Source organism: Chenopodium album, chromosome 15, assembly GCF_948465745.1.
Source record: "Chenopodium album chromosome 15, dcCheAlbu1.1, whole genome shotgun sequence".
In the NCBI taxonomy this organism is placed as follows: Eukaryota; Viridiplantae; Streptophyta; class Magnoliopsida; order Caryophyllales; family Amaranthaceae; genus Chenopodium; species Chenopodium album.
Window position 1 is genome coordinate 50141147 of NC_137848.1, and position 22263 is coordinate 50163409.

Consider the following 22263-nt stretch of genomic DNA (forward strand, 5'->3'; position numbering starts at 1 on the left):
ACAGAGTTATTATTTGGGATTGATACCTTTATTTAGGTTATACTAAGAGTTGTTATCTTATTTTAAGAGCTTCATTTTACTTTTATTCGTGAGTAAGAACAAGTTTAATTTTTTGTGATCATTTAATTTTGGGAAGAATTTCTTCGTCTATGATTAATTTTAGTAAGAGTGGCGCGGGATGGGAAATTATTTTCTTAACTTCATTTAATCCTACGTATGAATCGTGTTATATTGTGTGATTTTGCTTGGGACAAGGGGTGCAATCTCAAGGTACCCTTTTGAACCAATTTATGTGCTAAAATGTAATATTGTGATTGTATGAATATGTGTGAATGGTATTTGAATTTCATTTAAAATGGAGTGCATATTTATTCTCTTTTAGGCGTAGAACTAGAATGGATGAAAATGCTGCCTTAGCTGATGCTATTCGTTTGTTGACTGAAAATCTAAACCAAAAGCGGGGAAACCAAGTTGACCCCCAAGCTGAGATATTTAAGAAGCTGGCCCAAGTTAGGCCACCAGTTTTTAAGGGAGGTGCTGACCCTACTTTCCTAGAAAGCTGGATTCGAGAGTTTGACAAACTGTTTGTGGCACTCAACTGTCTTGAGGGTATGAAAGTGGATCAGGCCGCTATGTATCTTAAGGACAAAGCTGATATCTGGTGGAGGGACAATGCTGTGACTGTTAGAGCCAAACCCAACTTTGGATGGGAAGTATTTAAGACCTCCTTAAGGGACAAGTTTTACCCTCCATTCCTGAAGAAACAGAAGGCTCAGGAGTTTATAAGTCTGGAAATGGGAGAACATGCTCAACACTTGAGAACTACCCTTGAAACTCTTAGGAAGAACAAGTTGTATGCTAAGTTTTCTAAGTGTGACTTCTGGTTGGAGAAAGTTACATTTCTGGGGCATTACATTTCGAAGGAGGGTGTATCTGTGGATCCTGCGAAGATCAAAGCGGTCAGTGAGTGGCCTACACCTAAGAATGTGACTGATGTTCCTAGTTTCTTGGGATTAGCTGGGTATTATAGAAGGTTTGTTAAAGATTTTTCGAGGATAGCCAGACCCATGACTACCCTCATGAAGAAGCAGAGCAAGTTTGAGTGGAACGAGAGTTGTGAATCAGCTTTTCAAACCCTCAAAGAGCGATTGACCACTAACCAGTGTTAGTATTACCCGATGGGAGAGATGGATTCGAAGTATATAGTGATGCCTCGAAGCATGGTTTGGGATGTGTCCTGCAATAGAATGGAAGGGTGATCGCGTATGCATCGAGACAACTGAAGCCACATGAGGTCAATTACCCTACGCACGACTTGGACCTTGCAGCTATTGTGTTTGCCTTGAAGATTTGGAGACACTACCTTTATGACGTCTCTTGTAAAATCTTCACAGACCATAAGAGTCTGAAGTGCATCTTCACCCAAGACCACTTGAAGATGCGGCAACGTCGATGGCTAGTGTTTCTCATAGACTACCATGTCCACATCCAGTATCACGAGGGAAAGGCGAATGTTGTTGCAGATGCCCTTAGCAGAAAGTCAAGTCATAATGTCAATGCTTTGATTGTGGCCAATGAGTTGTGTGAGGATATGAGGAGATTAAACCTTGAGGTTGTTAATCAAGGAGAGTTAGAGGGATTGCTGAGTGCCCTGACAATCCAACCATCCATATTTGAGGAGATTAAAGTGAAGCAGTTGGAAGATGAGTCGTTGCAGAAAATCAGAGATCGAGTAACTAGTGGTGCAGAGACTGAATTCAAGATTCATGAAGATGGGAGTCTGAGATACAAGGACAGATGGTGCATACCATAGAAGTGTGAGGATATAAAAAGAAAAATCATGGAGGAGTGCCATAATGCACCATATTCAGTTCACCCTGGGGGAGATAAGTTGTATAAGGACTTGAAAGAGTTCTATTGGTGGACGAATATGAAGAGAGAGGTTGTTGAGTTTGTATCAAAGTGTCTGACGTGCCAGAAGGTGAAGATAGACCACAAAAGACCCATGGGAAAGGTGCAACCATTGGAAATACTAGGTTGGAAATGGGATTCTATATCCATGGACTTTGTGACAGGCTTACCAAAGACTCGTAGTGGGAATGACACGATTTGGGTGATTGTAGACAGACTTACTAAGTCAGGGATATTCATTCCTATCAAAGAGACCTAGAAAAAGAAGCAGCTAGCAAGTGTATATGTGAAGAATGTAGTTCGTTTGCATGGAGTCCCCAAGGACATAGTGTCGGATAGAGATTTGAGGTTTCTATCAAAGTTTTGGCAAAAAGTGCAAGAAAACCTTGGAACTGCATTGAAGATGAGTACTGCCTTTCATCCTGCAACGGATGGTTAAATCGAGAGAACAAACCAAACCATGGAGGATATGCTGCGAGCCTGTGCTTTAGATTTCCAAGGGAATTGGGAGGATCACCTACCTTTGATCGAATTCTCCTACAATAACAGTTACCATACAAGCATCAAGATGGCACCTTTTGAAGCATTGTATGGAAGGAAGTGCAGAAGCCCAGTGTGCTGGAATGATTACAGTGAACGGGTTACTTTGGGAACAGAGTTTATTAAAGATATGGTGAGCAAGGTGAGACTGATTCAGTCACGAATCAAAGCAGTACAAGATAGACAGAAGAGTTATGCCGACTTGAAGAGAAGGGATGATGAGTTTAGTGTTGGGGACAAGGTCTTTCTAAAGGTTTCTCCAACAAAAGGCATGATGCGATTTGGCAAGAAAGGGAAGCTTAGTGTTAAGTATGTGGGACTGTATGAAATTCTCCAACGTGTGGGGAAAGTGGCTTACAAGTTGGATTTGCCAATGGACTTCGAGAAAATGCATGATGTGTTCCACATTTCCCAATTGAAGAAGTATGTGCCTAGTGAAACCCATGTGTTGCAACCAAAGACTATTCAACTAGATGAGTCTCTAACTTATGAAGAAAGACCAGTCAAGATACTAGATCACAAGGTGCGTAGTACTAGAACCAAAGATGTGAAGATAGTGAAAGTCCTTTGGTCGAACCAAGAGTACGAAGAGGCTACTTGGGAGGCCGAGGAAGAGATGAGAAAAAACTCATTTACGTTGTAATTTGAATTTAGTAACCTCTATCAGAATTTATTTTCTCAAACTGAACTTATTAGATCAATAACTTAATACTAAAAGCGAAAATAGCGATGACAAATGTCATCAACTGATTGAAAATTTTCCTTACATTTTGTGTTTTTTTTTTTTTTGGTAACGTTTGCTGGTAGCGTTTGAGGTAGCGATTAGCATTTTGACCTGTCAAAACACTACTAGAAAAAAAAAAAAAAGTGTTTGGCAAGGTAGCAGTGTGAGTACCAATTAGCGGTAGAGGTAGCATTTAGGTAGCTTTTCTCAAATGTTAAAAATAGTAGCGTTTAAGAGTAGCGGGTAGCAGTTGTTCATTTTTGGTTACCTTTTTTTAATAATTTATATTATTATTAATATATTTTAGTAATGCAACCGTTACTTTTGCCAAATACCCATAGTATCGACCGTTACTTTGTCAGTTAATCGCTACCTTAACAACTACCCATTACCGCTAGCTTTACCAAACAAAGCCATAGCCTATAATATTCTCCTTCCATTTTGACGATTATATATGTTTTTAGTTTTTTACATACACATTTAAATAGAATATTTTTATATGTATATATTTTATATCAAGTAATTTTTGTTATAAAAATGAGCATAAATGGTGTAAAAAAAAAACAAAAAAACAAAAAAAAAGCGAAAATAAGTAGTTTATTAGGATACTATTATTATCCAAAATTTCTATAGTATTCTCATGTTAATATATTATTATTAACATGTTGTTGCTATTATTATTATTATTATTATTATTATTATTATTATTATTATTATTTTCCTCACCTTACTTCTAAATTATAATAAAAAAAACCTACTACTCACTCCTATTTAAAAATTTGATTTTATATAAGTATATGTAGAAAAAAAAATTAACTTATTTTGTTTATAGTTTATAAATGTGATTCTTTTTAATTATATAATTGCTAAATTAATGTTGTACTTGGCTATATAATTTCGTAATAGCACAGAGCTTTAACTAAGTATCAGATGACAATGGATCAGAGGTGGGTCGGGTGATGCTTCATTCGCCTCCATCCACTAATGATCCATTCGTCCACCTAATTTACCTTCATCCACATCCATCATCCATGGATGAATCGGGTGGATCGAGTGATAATTCGGGTGAAATAAAATATATAAATAAAATTTTGCACTTTCATAATTAAGATAAAGATTTGAAAAAGTGATTAATTAATTAAAACTTTGATACATCTTAATGTACTTGCTCCTTTTTACTAACTTAAAAGCATATGTTACTTCCGAAACTTTGCAAATGGATATTATATTATTAAGAAAGATTATATATATATATATATATATATATATATATATATATATATATATATATATATATATATATATATATATATATATATATATATATATATATAGGGTTGTGATCCAATGAGAATGATCTTACAATGAGAAGGAATCTTGAGGGTCCAAATAAAATCCAACGATTCATATTGCACCTATGCGAAATGCATCTTTAGTATTAATATTTGCACATTTAACTCACAAATTATGCATATTCAATTTTCATCTATTTTCCCCACTATTTTTCCTGTTTTACACGATTAATTCTGTCTTCTCCATTGAAGCTTGTTCAAAGTTCTTGCTTTAAATTATTAATCAAAGATGATAAAGTACTAGTGGCCGTGAATGACTTGCAAACAACGAATTCGATGTTAGGTATCTCTAGACTTCAATACTCACAAGCGTTTTATATCAAATTGCATTTCCAAATCATAGCGTCAAATATTTTATGTATACTATTCGCAATGTATAAGGATTTCTTACCCTATGAATGATCCATCTTATAACTTAACAACGATGGATTGTAAAAGTCATCAATCAATCGCCCAAAGTATAAATTTTAAATAGACATACTTAGCTCATTTGGAGAAGATTCAACAATATGCACATTTAATTAAAAAAATATGCAGCTTTAGCACTGATGATTTGCATACTTGACTCAATAACTATGCACATTCAATACGTTATGCATAAATATTCGACCGGCAACTTCTAAGTTTCTGGAAAAATGAAACTCAATACACATTATGCATAAATAATATGCACATTAAAAATCATTAAAAAAAAAAAAAAAAAAATTGCACATCCAGTTCAAAAAATATGCACAAACAGTACAAAGATTATGCACATAAAATCCTTTCATTTTAAGGAACTTCTCATTTGACTCCAAATATATGATATATATATATATATATATATATATATATATATATATATATATCATATATTTGGAGTCAAATGAGAACGGGTGGATTGATTGGTCGGGTGATGGATTTGATGATGGATTGGATGTATCATCATCCGAATCCGACCCATCCCTAATTACCTCTACTAAGTACAAAGTGCTATTTTTTTAAGTCAAAGTCAGTACTTTGTATGTAAATAATGTTAGAAGCAATTTTGTTTTTTGTCTCAATTGTCATTATATGTTTAGTGAGCAACTTGTCTCAATTGTTTAGAAATGATGAGAATAATATTTTTAATTAAGGTATTACTTTGAATGAATATTATTTTTAATTAAGTTATTTTTTGAAGGAATATTTTTAATTAAGTTTGGATTTTAGTATAATGGAATTGGTTAAGAGTGTTATATATAATTGAAAAAAAAAAAAAACTATATTGGATGCTAGTTATGCTACTGCTAGTACAATCAAGAATTTAAAATTGGCGACTTTGAAAAATGGGAAAAATCTATACTTAGTATTTAAAAACTATAACCAAAAAACTAAGAAAGACACATGTCCTCATCCATGTTATTACACTTCTCTAACCATAGTGCCACATGTCATCTTACATTATTAATTTTTTGTTACACCATTTTTTTTTTAATTATTTCATACACACTTCATCTCTCCCCTTTAATTCAACCTTTTCCTATTCTCTCTTTAATTTTAGCCCTCCCACCTTCTATTTAAGCCTCTTTTTCGATTAAAGTTCCAAAATTTTAATTATTTGTAAATCATGTTTCCGATTATATATTATACCCTATAATGATTTACTGATATTTCCTCACTTATCTCTCAATACAATTTTATATGAATAACCCGTGCATTGCACGGGCCATAAGCCTAGTTAATCAGAAAGAAAAGGACGTTTTTAAGGAGAATGATCTCTCTCTTTCTCTCTCATCATTATTCATTTATTTGCTCTCTAATTCTTTAAGAAGGTCCAAAATTTGAGGTGGGTCTTGTTGAATTTCACCCGAAGTCTCCCACCCCGAAAATTAAAAAAAAAATACAAAACAACAACAACAATAAAAAGATACCCACCAAGTCAAAGTGATCAAAATTTTGGATCTTTTGAAAAAAAATTTGTATGTTTTATTTATACTATTATTAATTCAGGGTCCTTTTTATTTAAATTTCTGTCAAAGTAAGCTTCTGGGTAATCTCCATATTCTTTTTTGAGGTCTCAAATATAACTGCTGTTGACTTTTTTTTGTCAAATTTGATGGTTTCTGGGAATTCAATTTTTGCATAAAGGTTGCTTGTTGTATAATCAGGGTTTTAGGTACATACCCAGTTTATTGTTATCATTTGTAAAATTGTAGGATTAATTTAATTTTTTTTTTCCCGTTGTTGTATCATTAAAAAATTTCATCTTCTACAATTTTTCTGGGTTTTCTGGAATATTTTTTTGTGAAGCTTTTAGTTTGTTGTAATATATTTGGGTTTTCTATCTGGGTTTTGAAGGTTTTGAGTTGTTGTCAATATTTGGTTATTGAAAGATTTTTTTTGGTTTTCGGAGTCAAAAAGGGTGTTTCTTTTGATTTAAAGTGAATTAAAATTGAGTTGGGATTTTCAAGGATTTATAATTTTCCAGCTCTTGGTTGGGAGAAATTGAGGTGATTATGAAAGTTATATGGGTAGCAGAAAAGTGAATTTTGGAGCAAAAAATGGTGCAAGCTTAACATCAGGGATGCCTAGCTTTATTCCTACTATCCCTATCTCTAATTCCATGTAAGCTTTCTCCTTTTTCCTTTACCAATTTTGTCACTTTTCCAGCTTTTCTTAATTCTCCATAGCAATACTTGTAGTATGTACTATGTAGCAGACCGCCAGACCTGTGTAAATTGTTCTGTTTGTTGTTGAAAAGTTATAATTGTGTACTATTGTAATGTATTCAACGTGTTAGGCTCTTATGTTACTCAAAGTCGAGAACTCGTGTTAGAAAGGGTATGTGTTCAAGTCTCCAACTCGGCTATTAAAGCGTTGAAGTGTCCATACACATGTTGGATTGTCGCGTGGGGCGTGGTTGCTTCTGTAAAATATAGAGTTGGAGTAACAACATTTAGATTATAATTTTATGTGTTGAGTTTGTGTTTTTTCCCATAGAAACAATTAATCTCAGTATAGTGTTGAGTTACATGTTTTAAGGAGGAAAGTTCGTTGAAGAATATTCTTAGCAATTATCATAGAGGGTGGTGGGTAGGGAATCTGCTGCTTTTGAAGAATGGTGGTACTATATGGGTTTGGATTAAGTATGATTGTAATGACTTGATGCTCAGCTGAGTCTTTTTTTGTAAAAAAATCTGTAGATAGCTGAGTAGTGAGTACTGATTAAGAAATATGTGGCTGTTTCTTGAGTAGAGATTCTTATCGATCCAGATTTTGCTGTACGTCGTAACCCTGGGAACTTTATTTGAATAAGAGCCAAGAAGCATTCTCTGCCACTACTTAAGTTTCTGTTTCTCTGAGCTCTCAAATGAGCAAGAACACGGCTACTAGTTCTTGGGGGAAATAGCTTGGCCTATCACTATCTGAAGTATCATGTTATTATGATTTATGAGTGGATGTTGTGCAATATAGAAGTGAATATTTTCCTAGAGATGGTGGAATCATTAGCTTAAATTCCTTTTATGGCCATATTGGCCACAAGAAAAAAGGGTTCACTTCCAGCCATGTATAAGACTATGAATAAACATGGCTCAAATTTTTTGAGCATATCCACATTTTGCTATATCAATTTCGGGACCATAGCTGGGTATGCATCCTAGATTTTCCTCTGGCTTCCCTCCTAAGCATAATGAGTAGCGAAGATGCTGTTCTAGTACTTCTTTGTTTAGGGCAGGACACTTTTTGTTTACGCCTCTTAACATGATTACAACTTAGTAAGTTTCTGAAATTTGATGATATGTTTTTTGGGAGTTACATGGATGGTGGGGGGGGGGGGGGGGGAATACTCATGTCTCTAGTTTACAACAAGTACCCATGTAAGATAGATTACACTCCGACAGGAGTATGAGCCCTTGCCACTTTTAAGAAACATCAGAGGCATTCCCTAATTCAACTTTTTATAGCTGAGCTCAGTTTTATGAGAGGGAATGCCCCATTGTTGGGGGCATGTTATACATTGTCAGATACTGTTCTGTAGACAATAGACAACATATCAATATTATTGCTCGGAATGTGGAAGTTTCTGTTACTTGGAAACTATACAAACATACGACAGAAAATATAGCTTATCTTAACTCCTAAATATTATAAACCTGGTTTGGAAAAGAGTTGTTAGAGCTGGAGCTGAATGTGAGAGCTGACTTGAACATCTGGTTGTATTGGCTTGTTTGACTTGCTGATTCCTTGTTAAGTGTTTGGTAGAATTAGGCGATTGCCTTTTGGAAAAGCAGATATGTAAGATATTGCTATAGGTACATTAAGCTTCAAATGTGAGTTTGCAATACGCTTCAAATGTGAGTTTATTAGACCCAATAAGTTCTTAAATATACTAATTAAATATATGTACTATTGAATTCTTTGGATTGCTGATATTAATTATTTTGTTTGAGTCGCATGTACGATGATCATATGTGGAAATGTTATCCCAATATCACTTTATATGACATTGTGAACATGGTCCGCAGGCTTAAATTGTCTAAAGTCACTCCTAATACCAATTTGTATAAGTGATGATCCGGAATGTGGATCATATTGTGGATTGATGAATCCTGGTTTGGATTAGATCACTCGCAAGCGAATAATAGCAAATTTGCTTTATGACCAGAATCTTTATATCCCGATATTTTTCTGAAGTTGCACTATCAATACATCCTATTTATATGTTTGAGGCAAATGTCTAATCCACATAAACTTCATCCTAAGAACCCCTATTTTGTCCTATCCACATAAACTTCATCCGAAAAGCTCATTTGGGCTACTTGTCCATGCCCCTCCCTGCTTTGAGGACATCAAAACTTTCTTATAAATCATGATAGATATTGTTTGATACATGCAAGCAGTCATCTTCTTGTGTTTTCAATAATTGGTGAATTTTGTGGTTGATGCCAAAATTCATTATTTTTGTTCTTCCTGAATTTTTTCATACCTTTGTATGAGGCCTTCTAATGCTGATATTTGATTTTCTCAGTGTAACAGAGGATAACAACACAAGTTCATCTCGGATTTCTGAACTTGGTGCTTTTGAGCAATCACTTGATTTTCGTATTGAAGATGCTGTCGATCTCAGGAGTGAGTCTTACTAGATTATAACTGTTATTAACGTGTTATAATTCTTCTACTTTAAGTATTGTTCATTGTTTCATAGGTCTTTGACTGTAGTAAGCTTTATGGGATGCCAATGAGAACTATACACTCTACAAAATGTGAGACATAAAGTTTTGAAGGTTTGGGGCCGTCTTTAAAAATATTGTTGAGGAGCTTAGTCCCAATTATTTCTCGAGAGGACTGGGATCATTAACAGCTATAATGTCATCATATATTGCTGATTTCCTAGGTTCTTTTGCAGCAAAAAAGACTGGCTGTTTGGGAATTATAATAATTCTTGAGACGTACAATTATATTTGGAAAGCCTGACTACTCACAAACTGATTCTCAATTCTTGTATTATGAAGCTGCACTTTTTAGTAGCATACTAAGAATTTTCAAGATATATTTTAGGAATGTAGGATAAGCTTTAATCCTATGAAGAAATAGCAGAATTACTGTTTTCATTTAGATATACTGAATGCATAGAGAAGCACAATCTTAATAGGTTGAAAAGTTTGGTTTTCATGCCTGTATTGGAGGGTTATCTTTTAGAGCTGATTTAGATCTTGTGTATGAGACTATGGGTGTTTAACACATTAAAAAACAGGATGTTGACGAGAATTTACTTAAATTAAAAACTCAAATAAATGTATTGTGCTGCTCTCTGTGTCCTTTCTTTTTAATTTTTATCTTTTGTGTTTAGAAGCAAATTCCTATTCTTACCTAGTGGGTTCAGGCTTGGTCTTGTAATTTTCTGCGGTTCACTTGAACATGCTGGAGAAAGTTTAGCTTGACTTGTTATTGATCTTGTGTTTTAGATCCTCTATTCAGTTCGTTGAAGTCTTCTAGTCTGGCTGTAGGCCCTGATCCACCATTTGGATCTTTCAATAAGGTAATTCTACATCATTGACTATGAATGTTAAGCTTGTGAATATTTCCTGCCCATTATAAAGTCTGACATGTGCTTAAAAATACATCTCAGCTATTGTCGTTGGAAAGAGAATCACAACCTAACTTGGCTTCCGTAAGCGGGGGTCATCGTGAAAATTGGGCAGAGTCCAATATGGCTGATGCTAGTCCTAGATCTGATTCTTCATCAGATGATACTGAGGATAAGAATCTACAGGTAGTTTTTTCAAAGAATTATTTTCTGTGATCAGCTAATGTGTGCACTTCTTTTAGGAAGGGTGCAGATTGTGTAGTTTTGGTCTCTCATTAATAGTCTCTCTCCCCCCCCCCCCCCCCCCTCTCTCTCTCTCTCTCTTGGACTGTGCTGTTTCTCTGATGCTTTCAATAGATTAATAATCTAAACATGTTTGCAGTTTGAACCAGGTCAAACAAACAATAAGACAGCTTCTGACTCCAGTGAGAGATCCAAAGAAAAAGCTCTCGATCAAAAGGTAATTCAGCATTACTTAGTTCCTGTTGCACTCTTGCTGTGTGGCTTGGAATATTTTACAACCTGCTAGTCAAACACTTACTCTCTGTAATTTTTCAGTCACTGCGACGGCTAGCTCAAAATCGTGAAGCAGCTAGAAAAAGCCGCTTGCGGAAAAAGGTTAGTCATCGTCATTTATTATGCAATGTATCTTATGGTGATCCTTTGGGCAGTGCAATTTTATTCATATTGATTACATACTATATAAAAATTCTAGAACTTGTGTTTGATTAACAGACTTTTCTTTCTATACTTTATTTGTGATACATATATATGGATGATCCAGTAGTGTTTGTTTTGCGGTGATAATGATCTTCCAATTTTTTCAGGCGTACGTACAACAGCTGGAAAATAGCCGATTGAAGTTGACCCAGCTTGAGCAAGAGCTCCAACGAGCCCGCCAGCAGGTGTTCTTCCTGCTGCTGCTGCTGTTATTCTGATCTATTCGTTAGATGCTATTACTAATGAAAAAATTAATGCTTGCTGGTCTTCATCTTTTGCATTGTAGGGAATTTTCATTTCAAGTGCTAGTGATCAATCACATACAATAGGTGGAAATGGTATTTTCCTTTGTTTCTCTGTTGTCTATTTGTGGTGCATGTTTACTCTTCCTTGTTTACTTTTACCAAGAATCCAAGATTAATATTACTCGTCAAGTAAACGTTGATCTTTTAGTCACTGGTTATAATTTCTTGTTTGGTGACCTTGTAGGTGCCTTGGCTTTCGATGCGGAGTACTCTCGATGGCTGGAAGAACAAAACAAAATGATAAATGAACTGAGGACTGCAGTCAATTCACATGCTAGTGATACTGAACTGCATACAGTTGTTGACAATGTAGCTACACACTTCAATGATATTTTCAGGCTTAAAGGTGTTGCTGCAAAGGCTGATGTCTTTCACATCTTGTCTGGAATGTGGAAAACTCCTGCAGAGCGTTGCTTTATGTGGATTGGTGGCTTTCGCCCATCAGAACTCTTGAAGGTGAGGCCCATCCTTTCCTTTGTATCTGTTGCATTTTTAAATTTGAGCAGAAACATGAAAACATACTCAAACTCTACATTGAGCCTTAAAGCATTGACCAAATAAAAGCCCACCTTTGGCTATTTGTGATCTTTTATCTACCTACTAAGTCTCTAGCTGGCCTCTGGTGACCTTCTGAGGACCCTTCATGATGTGGTAATCATAATTTACAGCTTACAGCATTGTCCCGTGCTTTTGTCTAGGAATTGCTGTGGTGTGGACCTGGAAAATCGAAAACACAAGTATTTTTCAAGAGATTTCTTGTGTTTGGGTTACCTTAAAGCTGTGATGAAAATCTGAAACACCTAGTTGGCTACAGCCTTCAGGCCTTTTTACATGTTAGATCTACCTTTTGAAGACCTAGTAGCCGATATTGGGTCTAGTTCAGGCTAATTTTGATATAATTCTGTGTTGCCCTGCTTTTTTGGATTTGTTTTGTTAATATTTTTGGGCCATATAAAGTTTTCTGGTTATGCAAGAAACCATTGGCAGTCAAATTAACAGTCCAAATATGTAAATAACTGGTGTTTCCTATTGCATTTTTTGCTTCAATATATGATTGTTGGTTTGTTGTTGTACCTTCTGCATATCCAACTTTATTTGCATTCAAATGCAGCTTCTGGTGAATCAATTGGAGCCCTTGACAGAGCAGCAGCTAGTGGGCATCTACAACTTGCAGCAGTCATCTCAACAAGCCGAAGAAGCCTTGTCACAAGGAATGGAGGCGCTGCAGCAGTCTCTATCTGAGACATTAGCCAATGGTACACCAGGCTCTTCTGGTTCATCTGGCAATGTGGCAAACTATATGGGTCAGATGGCCATGGCCATGGGGAAATTAGGAACTCTTGAAGGATTCCTGCGCCAGGTATTTTCTTGACAAATTTGTTTGAGATGTTTCTTAGTTGATGTATGTGGAATATTAACTCACAAGTTTCTGATACTTCGGGATTTATAATAGCATGTCCCGCTTGCAGTTTGTTTACTGGAGAATTGACAGTAGAGAATTGACAGTATCATGTTTTCAGACAGATCTAGTTTGTAACTACGGGCAGTTTGGTACTATATAGATGTTATTGGGATTTTTTTTATTTTTTTATTTTTTTTTTTTTTATAAATGGAAAAGATCCTTGAGGAGATAATATAATCATGTATGGGCTATGTTACTGAGACTCTTCGTTTTACCTCAAGAACCCATGTCGGACCCCTCGACCCTCGGACATGGGTATGACACTCGGACACTTCATTTTAGTTCAAAATCATAGAATTTTTTCACAAAATAGCCGAGTCGGACACTTGGACACAGAATTTTTTCACAAAATAGCCGAGTCGGACACTTGGACACATACCCGTGTCGGACATGGGTACCCGAGTCCGAGTAACTTAGTGTATGGGTTGTCTTGAAAATGCCAGATTTTTTTGAGGTGTGATTTTTGGGGGGTTAACTTATGGATAGGAGTTTCCACTGTTTTCATTTAATTTTAAGTGCTCAAATTCAATTCATGTCCTCCTGTTTGAAGGTTAAGACATTTTGGACTGAATGAGGTGCTTGCTAAATTTACATTCTGGGCTTTCTCACTTGCTGGCTTAGCTGCATTTAATTGTAAAAATTTGTTTTTTCATATCACGACACTTCTTTGAAGTATATAACACTTGCTGATCTGTCTCAATTATAGTCTCGTAATGTCTTGATCTGTTCATGGACAATGATGCTTCATGCAGGCTGATAATCTCCGTCAACAAACGCTGCAACAGATGCACCACATATTAACAACTCGACAATCTGCACGTGCCCTTCTATCTATACATGACTATTTCTCAAGGCTTAGGGCGCTCAGTTCGTTGTGGCTTGCTAGACCGCGTGATTGAGCAGCTTTATGTATCGCATCAATTGAAGTAATTGGGTCTTCTGACTTACCTTGTTCCCTTGGCAGTTTTTGAGGCAGCAGCGTAATTTGATCCTGGCCCCTGACAATGAAAACATATTTTCATGTTTTCTTTCTGTGTTGTATGATTACTGTTGTTCTGGCTGATGTAATTTAAGGTATTGTTAGGTTGATGTTATAGTATTTAGGGAAGTTTCTTTTGTAGTATATAGACAGTGGTGCCATTGAAAGTAACCACATTACAGTGTAGAATTTCTCTTAGTATTAGTAGTATTTAGGATGTCATTTTTTTTCCTTCTATTACTATAAAACCCTTAAGTAAGAAATTAACTTCTCAATAAAGAAAAGGGCAAGTCTTCTTGGTGTTATGGTTACTACTTGTACTAAGCAAGTAAGCAGCTATCTAAACAATGTTATTGTGTTTATATTAAAAGCATCAATAATAAGTATTCACTCACACTAAATCACTCATTTTTATCTCAGTGATGCTATTAAACTCAATTGTCATGATAATTTGATTGCGTAGGGACTGTTGGCTGCCATAGGAAGAAAAATCATCAGGCTCGTATGACTCGAGCACGTCTTGTGCATTCAATGTTAAATCTTACCATCTTTACCAAATGCAGCCATGACGGAAAGTCTACCCTTAAGTAATGTGTTTTTAATAAAAGCAACATGTTGAGGGTCGAAAGGGCACACCAGCCATGACATTAGCATTGCTTTGCTTAACCATCATCACCGTCTAAGTCTAAAAATATCACTTCAAACTTTATAAATGGATCCTCTATGTTTCTTGAGGAAAGGAGATGATCATACGCTACCAGTGACTCTAGTGTGAGTGCCCTTAGCTAGAGGGACTTGCATAGAAAGTCAGCCACGCAATGTGTCCGAGAACGGTACTACAATCGCATATGACGGAAGGCCTGACAAGAAATGATTCAGTTATCATTTTAGTTCTGTTCAATTCGATTCAGTTTAGAAAATTTCATTCCAAAAAAACGACACTTAAGATGACCATTGAGAATTACACTTTTTTTTTTTTTTTTTTTTAACATTGATAAGGAACGTATAGTCGTGTACGGAAGGAGGAACTCCGAGGAAGTGTTCTTTATATCTGACACATGTCATTAATTTTCCTCCCACATAAATTTTTCTTTTCCAAACGGAGATTTCCAATTTTACTCTGCGCCACCCTCTCCATTGAAGCAGCTTCTCAGCTTTCTCTCTCCTCCATTGAAGCAGCTTCTCAGGTAACATTTTGTTTCATCTTTTCAATCAATGAATATCAATTTCACAATCTAGGGTTTAGTTTTTCTCTACCGTTATATTCAATTTAGGGTTCTTCTTTATCTATTGGTTATAGTTACTGAATTTATGAAATGTTAGTTATTGCTAGAATTTTTTTATGTGCAATTTACATTTACATTGATATTCTTAAGCAAGAAGAAACTTTTGTGATTTTTCAAGCCTAATTTGAGATTGAGTTATTTTTGGTTGCTAATGTATTGCACTGTTCAGTTTATAACCTTTAATGTTAGGAGTTAGGACGGAACTATGTAATTGGACCCTTTTCCGCGAGCTTGGTTAGCAAGGTGTGTATTTATGTGCTCAGAGTATGTAATGATTTCAAATTCAATTGCAAATTGATGAGTGATGAACCTTAGTGCAGGAAACCAAAGCCAAATGTGCAACATCTTGATCGTTGCGTTTTTATTACACACGAAGAACATAATTACAATTAGAATGATTGAGTTTGTGTTGGTCTGAATTTAAGAAAGGATATGGAATGGGAGCAAATAAGAAAGAGAAAGGATAATGTTAAAAGTTAGTCTGATACCATTATTAGTGGTTTGGTTCTAGTAAGGAAAAGGTTTACCTTGTATTTTATTGGGGATTGAGAATAACGGTTATGTTACCGTAGGATTGGGAAGGGTGATATATGGGTGGTAATGGTTACTATTAGTAAATAGAGTGTGATGTCCTACCTCCCATACCAAACAATAGGTGATGCATAACAGCTAACTGATTCCATTTCAATTCTTAAAAACCCTATACCAATTACGCTCATGGTGTATGCTGCTTTAAACTTTCTTTTAACCCTAAAACCGTCCTCGCAATTTTAGCAATGCCTTAACTGTCTATCTCACCCTGGCAACATATTGTTAGTAACATGTAGTTTAGGTTATTATAAGGCTGATGATGCATTGAAGTCATCTTGTCTATCCTACCTTGGATGGAATGTAGTCGTTTTTTTTTTTTTTTTGAGGAAAGTATGTTTGGTTATTTTTATTGGGTATAGGATATTTTTAGTCTTCTGGATTTGTTTGTGCATTTCTTTGGTTAACATTATAAAGTAAGTAGAACAATAATTATGTAATTCGTCATCAATGAAACTAATTTTAAAATATAAGAATTAAAGGGATTTGTTGTCTATTATGATACCAAATTTTTGGTTATGTTCTGGTTCAGTGGTTCTAGATATCATTGTGAGTCATATCTCTGGATTTTCTGTTCGTTACAGTATTAATGCCGAGTATTTCAAATTTGTTTTAGTCCTTCTAGGTTTAATGGTGCATATAACTTATAACTTATCTTTATATGACCTCGAGGCTTTGTTTGTCATGTATGCTCACTTTTTTGTAGACTGTAACACTCTTTGGGTTCTAGTAGCCAATATAACTTACCACAGTGGCACAACACTTGTATATTGTTTTAAAATATATGGTATATATTTTTTCTCAAGTGCTTTTGGGTGCCATCTCATTATTAGCAATTGTTACAGCTTTCATTTTATAAACTCCTGATGGTGATTATATCTATTCTTGCAGCATAAAAGCTTAATCTTGACCAATGCCTCATAGGACACGGCCTATGGCAGCACTTCTTTTGTTTACTGGCCTGAATGTGGTTTTGGTGTCATCAATCTCACCTGTCTATGATTATGTGTGCTTTCATCCTTATTGGGAAAGAAGGGTATGATCTTGCATCATAAGTTGTCTTTACCTCTTTTGTTGGATAAGTGTAGCATGGGAAACTTTTTGCTTCGTATAACAATCCTATCAACAAAGGTTGAGGGCATGCACAAGCATTTCAGATAACCAATTTGGTTTTATGCCTGGGAGATCTACTATGGAGGCAATCCATTTGATAAGACAAATGATGGAGTTTTATAGGGTAAAGAAGAAAGATCTTCATATGGTCTTTATTGATTTAGAGAAGGCATATGACAAGGTGCCAAGAGAGATACTTTGGTGGGCAATGTTGAAGAAAGGTATCCCACGAAGGTATGTAGACCTAGTTAAGGATATGTATCGGGATGTGTCAACAAATGTGAGGACATGCGGAGGGTTGACAAAAGATTTCCCTATTACAATCGGATTGCATCAAGGGTCTGCATTAAGCCCTTTTCTTTTTGCAACGGTTCTAGACGAATTAACTAGACCAATTCAAGATGAGGTTCCATGGTGTATGCTGTTCGCAGATGATATCGTTTTGGTGGATGAGACTAAGGATGGGGTTAATGTCAAGTTGGAGCAATGGAGGCAAAGGTTGGAATCTAGAGGGTTTAAGATAAGTCGGAGTAAGACTGAATATTTGGTATGTCGTTTTGGCACTCAGAGGGGGACAAGCAATGAAGTGGTGAGTTTGGATGAAAAGGATTTGACCATGAGTGAATGTTTTAAGTACCTAGGGTCGATCATCCAGAAGAATGGTGACATTGATCAAGACGTGACCCACAGGATTAAGTCAGGGTGGCTTAAATGGAGAGCGGCCACGGGAGTGCTATGCGACCGCAGCATTCCCTTAAAGTTGAAGGGAAAATTCTACAGGACTGCCATAAGACCAGTGTTGCTCTATGGTACAGAATGTTGGGCTTCTAAGAAAGAGCATATTAAAAAGATGGAGGTTACGGAAATGCGCATGTTAAGGTGGATGTGTGGAAACACTTTAAGAGATAGAATCAGAAATGAGGTTATTCGCAAGAAAGTAGGTGTGGCGGGCATTGTAGATAAATTAAGGGAAAATCGTCTGCGTTGGTTTGGACATGTAAGACGGAGACCCGAGGGTGCACCGGTGCGAAGAGTGGAAGAGTGGGACCATGGAGGGATTAAACGAGGAAGAGGGAGACCAAAGATGACTTGGTTGGAAGGAGTGAGGAAGGATATGAAGTGCATGGATTTACGTGAGGATGAAGTTTTGGATCGTAAGGGATGGAGGAGAAAGATTTATGTTGATGACTACACGGAATAATCAAATTTGGTTCATGTTAGCCGACCCCACTTTTGGGATTAAGGCTTTGATTGATTGATTGATTGATTGATAACAATCCTATCAACAGTATCAACTGCTTTATTAAATTATTTTAATGGTCTCGTTTTGCAGAACTCACAACAGTATGTGTAAATTTCTTCTTTTATCATATTGATTGCTCTATTGTTATGGGAAACTTTGTTTATGAAACACCTTTTTGTTACTGTAATGGTGGCTCTATGTACATATCTGGCCTTCCTTGCCTTGTGTTTTCCTTTAATGCTTTCTAGGCCTTTCTTTAAGTTTTCTAGACCATGGAAGAAATTACTATATTGCTTTCAATTCAATGGGAATCAACAATGTGATTCCAATGTAAAACTCTCTAAGGATCAGAGATTAATAAGAGATTCAAACTGCCTACCCAAACCCAAATCTGCCTTGATTTAATATTTGTGTTGTTGTTAGACCTTTATTGATATTGCTGTCTTGCATATATTTTAGCACCTAAATTCGTTGACACCCCAAAAACTCAGTGATTCTGTCCTGCTTGTGCAGTTGTTCCCTTCCTTAACCCACTTGGCCGTCACAATAACACCCACGCTCTTGTCGCTAATAGACAAGAGTTCCCTTCGTTAATCAGACACCCAGTGCTGCTATGTTCTCACAGGCGCTTTCTTCACTAGATTAGCGCCACTACTGCCAGACTGGCAAGAGCGTCGCACGGCCCGTTGTCATATTACTTATGTGTGGTACCAGACATATTCCTGTCAACATACCAAACAAGGTATTGTTAATATCTGTATCAATTCTCAACATGAAATTTCCAATACATTTCCCATCGTCCCCAATTCCCATTCTTACACACCATACACCGCGCAAAGAGAGTAGGAAGTAGAGTTGAAGCATCTTGGTGAAATTAGAAAGAAAATCTCATAACCTTATCACCTTTGCTTTTCGTTTTCTTCCTTTGTCATTTCTTTGCTTTGGGGCTGCTGGGCAGAAAAGTAATAAATCAATGAAATCTAGAGAAACTATGGTAGTCTAAAACTTCAAGTGAAGTGTTGAGTATCAGGACGTTTTGGGCACTTGACAGACCTTACAAAGGAAGACAAGTTCCTTAGTAAAGTTTGTTTCCTTTTATAATTATTTTTATTTTTATTTTTATATCAAACTCGCATCATAAGCTTGGTGCAAAATAGTGTTTATAAAAGTGTGCTTGAGGCCACCTTGTCTACTAGGCGTTGCTGCCCAAGTGTTTATCTAGGCCTGGACATGGGACAAGGCACTTTCGATGAAGTAAACTGGCTGCTCTTATCTCTTCTCTTTACACTGATCATCTTTAATATTGGGAAATGCACCTTACTCGTGTATTGTACACCCCTAGGCTTCGGACCCCTGATTACCTTAGTGTGCCTTGAGCTTTTTAAATTACTTGTGCAATTGCAGCATGCAAAAGTTTTCCTATTTATCTTCATTAATTCCTCTATTGTTATAGTAATCTTTATAAAGCTTCTCTCTTTGTGTAGGGATATTGAATCCCCTAAATCCTAAGAGCGACAGGTAATATAATGCAAGACATATAAAATGAACAGTAATATTACAAAATAAGAGAACATTATAAGGGGTTCAAAAGGACTTGTGAAATGTAAGGTGTGTGGAGGGAGATCATCATGACTTACCTCAAAAGAAACTGAAAGAAATCAACGCTCTCTACCTGTGTAAGTCTTGAACTTGCACATAATAATAACATAATAATTAGCCGTAACATAACTAGCTTCTCTTTACTCCCATATTTCAACTCAAGGTAATATATTGAGTTTCATATATTCACGTCATTGGTTTTAGATGGATAATTAGGTTTAAGGAGATAATGCCAATTTGTGAACAAGTTAGAAAGGGAACTGCATAACAAAAGGAATGGTACAACACATATATGGCCCTAGGCATAGGATATATCGCATATAAATCAAAGATATGGGCTGTTTGTGTTTGAAACAAAGTAACAGCTATAGAATGCAAGATCAAACATGTGATGCATACTAGCTAGCAACACAATCACGCTTTTCCTGACTTAACCCAATATGTCAACACCTACTGGAACAACCTAAAAATCCGGAGTCCTATGGGAACATAAAATGCGAATTAGCTTTTGGAATACATCTGCAGTTTCGGATAACTATACATTGACCTGTTCTGTGATTAAGGAGTTGTTTCATTGATTATCCTTCTCAAGATCCTAGTTCACTGCAGTAAGTTTGATCAGGCTGCTAGCACTCATGGAGATACAACTTTGCCTAACTTCCTTGAAGTTCCAGCCTCCTTTTGAGGATTTGACATGCATAGTGTACCCTATCAAAGTTGCGTATAATTCAGGAAGTTTCCTAAAGATAAAATCCTATCTAAGCTGAAATGTCTGGGTTACTTTCTAGAATATTTTCCTTATCTAGGCATATAATTTTTGGACAATATTGATTAAAAATAATTTAATTTTTACTTGTCCTTTCCTAATTAATTTGAACTATTCCAAGTTTAGCCTTTTATATATTGAGGCCAATTCAATGTATAATTGGTTGTTTGTTTTGAGTTTAAGATTTTGGATTAATATTCTTTGTGAGTTCAATTTAATCTCTACAATTCTCTTTGTGAGTTCAAATTTAGACTAACTTTGATTCATGACTTTCAGCTATTTGAAAAAATTTACTTGGCTTTAATTCTTGTAAACTTGGATTAGTGTTTGTGCTTTGTGTGAGAGAGAATTAGTCTTATTTTGAAGCTTTTTTTTTAGCATTTTTTGAGGTGAATCCATCTCTTTGTCCTTTCAAAATATTTTATTCTTTAGCTTTCTTTGTGTACAGATGCAGATCTAGTCCATCTCTTAGACCTTGACTCTGAATTGCATCACTTCGTACATTTAACATCTCACAATCAGTGAAGTATTATCTTTATAGCCATTACAATAATGTCATTGTTGAATTGTCGATGTTGAATATCTCTTATTTTCTTTGTAAACCAAATAAAGGTAGGATGTGACCCAATCGCTACATAAGATAGTAATTAGTTGTCTTTCATGGCTTCCAGGGTGATAAATCCTTTCTAAAATAAATTGCCCTTTGTACAGTGGCGAAGAGGGGAGAAAACTCTTAAGAAAGATGATTCTCTTAATCTTTCTGTGTTTTGTCTATTTTTGGCACCCATAACAGAAAAGCTCTGTAATTGAAATTTTGAGAATGACTAGAGAATCTGTTTTAGACAAGTAGCTGTAATTTAGTGTTGATTATCAAGGTCAGATGGTGCTTTCCATTTTCCATTATATTTCATTGCAATCAATTTTTAGTTTTTTACCATAGCAAGACAAGTTTCTCACTTGAGCAAAAAAGCTGGTGCTCCTTGCAATGTAGTAGATTTTGCACTAGCATTTTTATAGACCATTTTAGGGGATGTGCCTATAAGTTTGAGGACTGTAGAAATGATCATTTATGCCCTTTTCTAGGGTCACAAAGAAATTCAATATAAGTTATTGTTAACCTTGAATATACGGAGTATCGCTTAACACTGAATATGGTATCAGCTTGTCTTTTCCTTGTACTTTGGTTGTTGATTTTGGATTGATTGCAGAGAGAAAGGCGTCGTATGGAACGTGAAGCTTCCATGGAAAGAGGCTCTATGTCAGCTTAATTTCAGCTTCAACGTTAAGCTACTTCTTATTGCAGAAGAATTGTCTCCAGAGCACCATGTGTCGGGGGGATCTGCTGCATTTTAAGGTACAAATGAGATACATCCGCGCAAACAAAGGAGCATGAAACAAAGTTTTCTGTTCTTCATAACAGCTTACGTTCAAAAAAATTATTGCTTGTTGCCTTTCTGGTGAGTATAATCCCAGATTCCTAAACTTGAGTCCTTAATTTCTGACGGTCTGTCTTTCAAGTTTCAACTGACTTTGGCTTTCTTATTACTCTTGTAAATACTTTTGATGATTGTATAGATTAATTTTTCTTGATCCTCATGCTTGAAGCAATCCACTTTTTTTAATTAA

General features: G+C 35.8%; 1 protein-coding gene and 1 long non-coding RNA gene across 2 annotated transcripts; both read left to right on the forward strand.

Annotated features, from left to right (window-relative positions):
* Positions 1 to 6350: 6350 nt before the first annotated feature.
* Positions 6351 to 14347, forward strand: LOC145583282 (transcription factor TGA2.3-like). The gene is made up of 11 exons (XM_081640496.1): positions 6351 to 7113; positions 9518 to 9618; positions 10455 to 10528; positions 10619 to 10762; positions 10959 to 11036; positions 11135 to 11194; positions 11404 to 11481; positions 11583 to 11634; positions 11786 to 12057; positions 12713 to 12961; positions 13816 to 14347. The coding sequence occupies exons 1-11, from the start codon at positions 7016 to 7018 to the stop codon at positions 13960 to 13962; spliced, it is 1353 nt and encodes a 450-aa protein (XP_081496622.1). The 5' UTR covers positions 6351 to 7015; the 3' UTR covers positions 13963 to 14347.
* A 2465-nt stretch (positions 14348 to 16812) lies between these two features.
* On the forward strand, positions 16813 to 22227 carry LOC145582482 (uncharacterized). Its single transcript, XR_014099886.1, has 2 exons — positions 16813 to 16952; positions 21846 to 22227. It is a non-coding gene; the product is annotated as an uncharacterized LOC145582482 (long non-coding RNA).
* Positions 22228 to 22263: the final 36 nt, after the last annotated feature.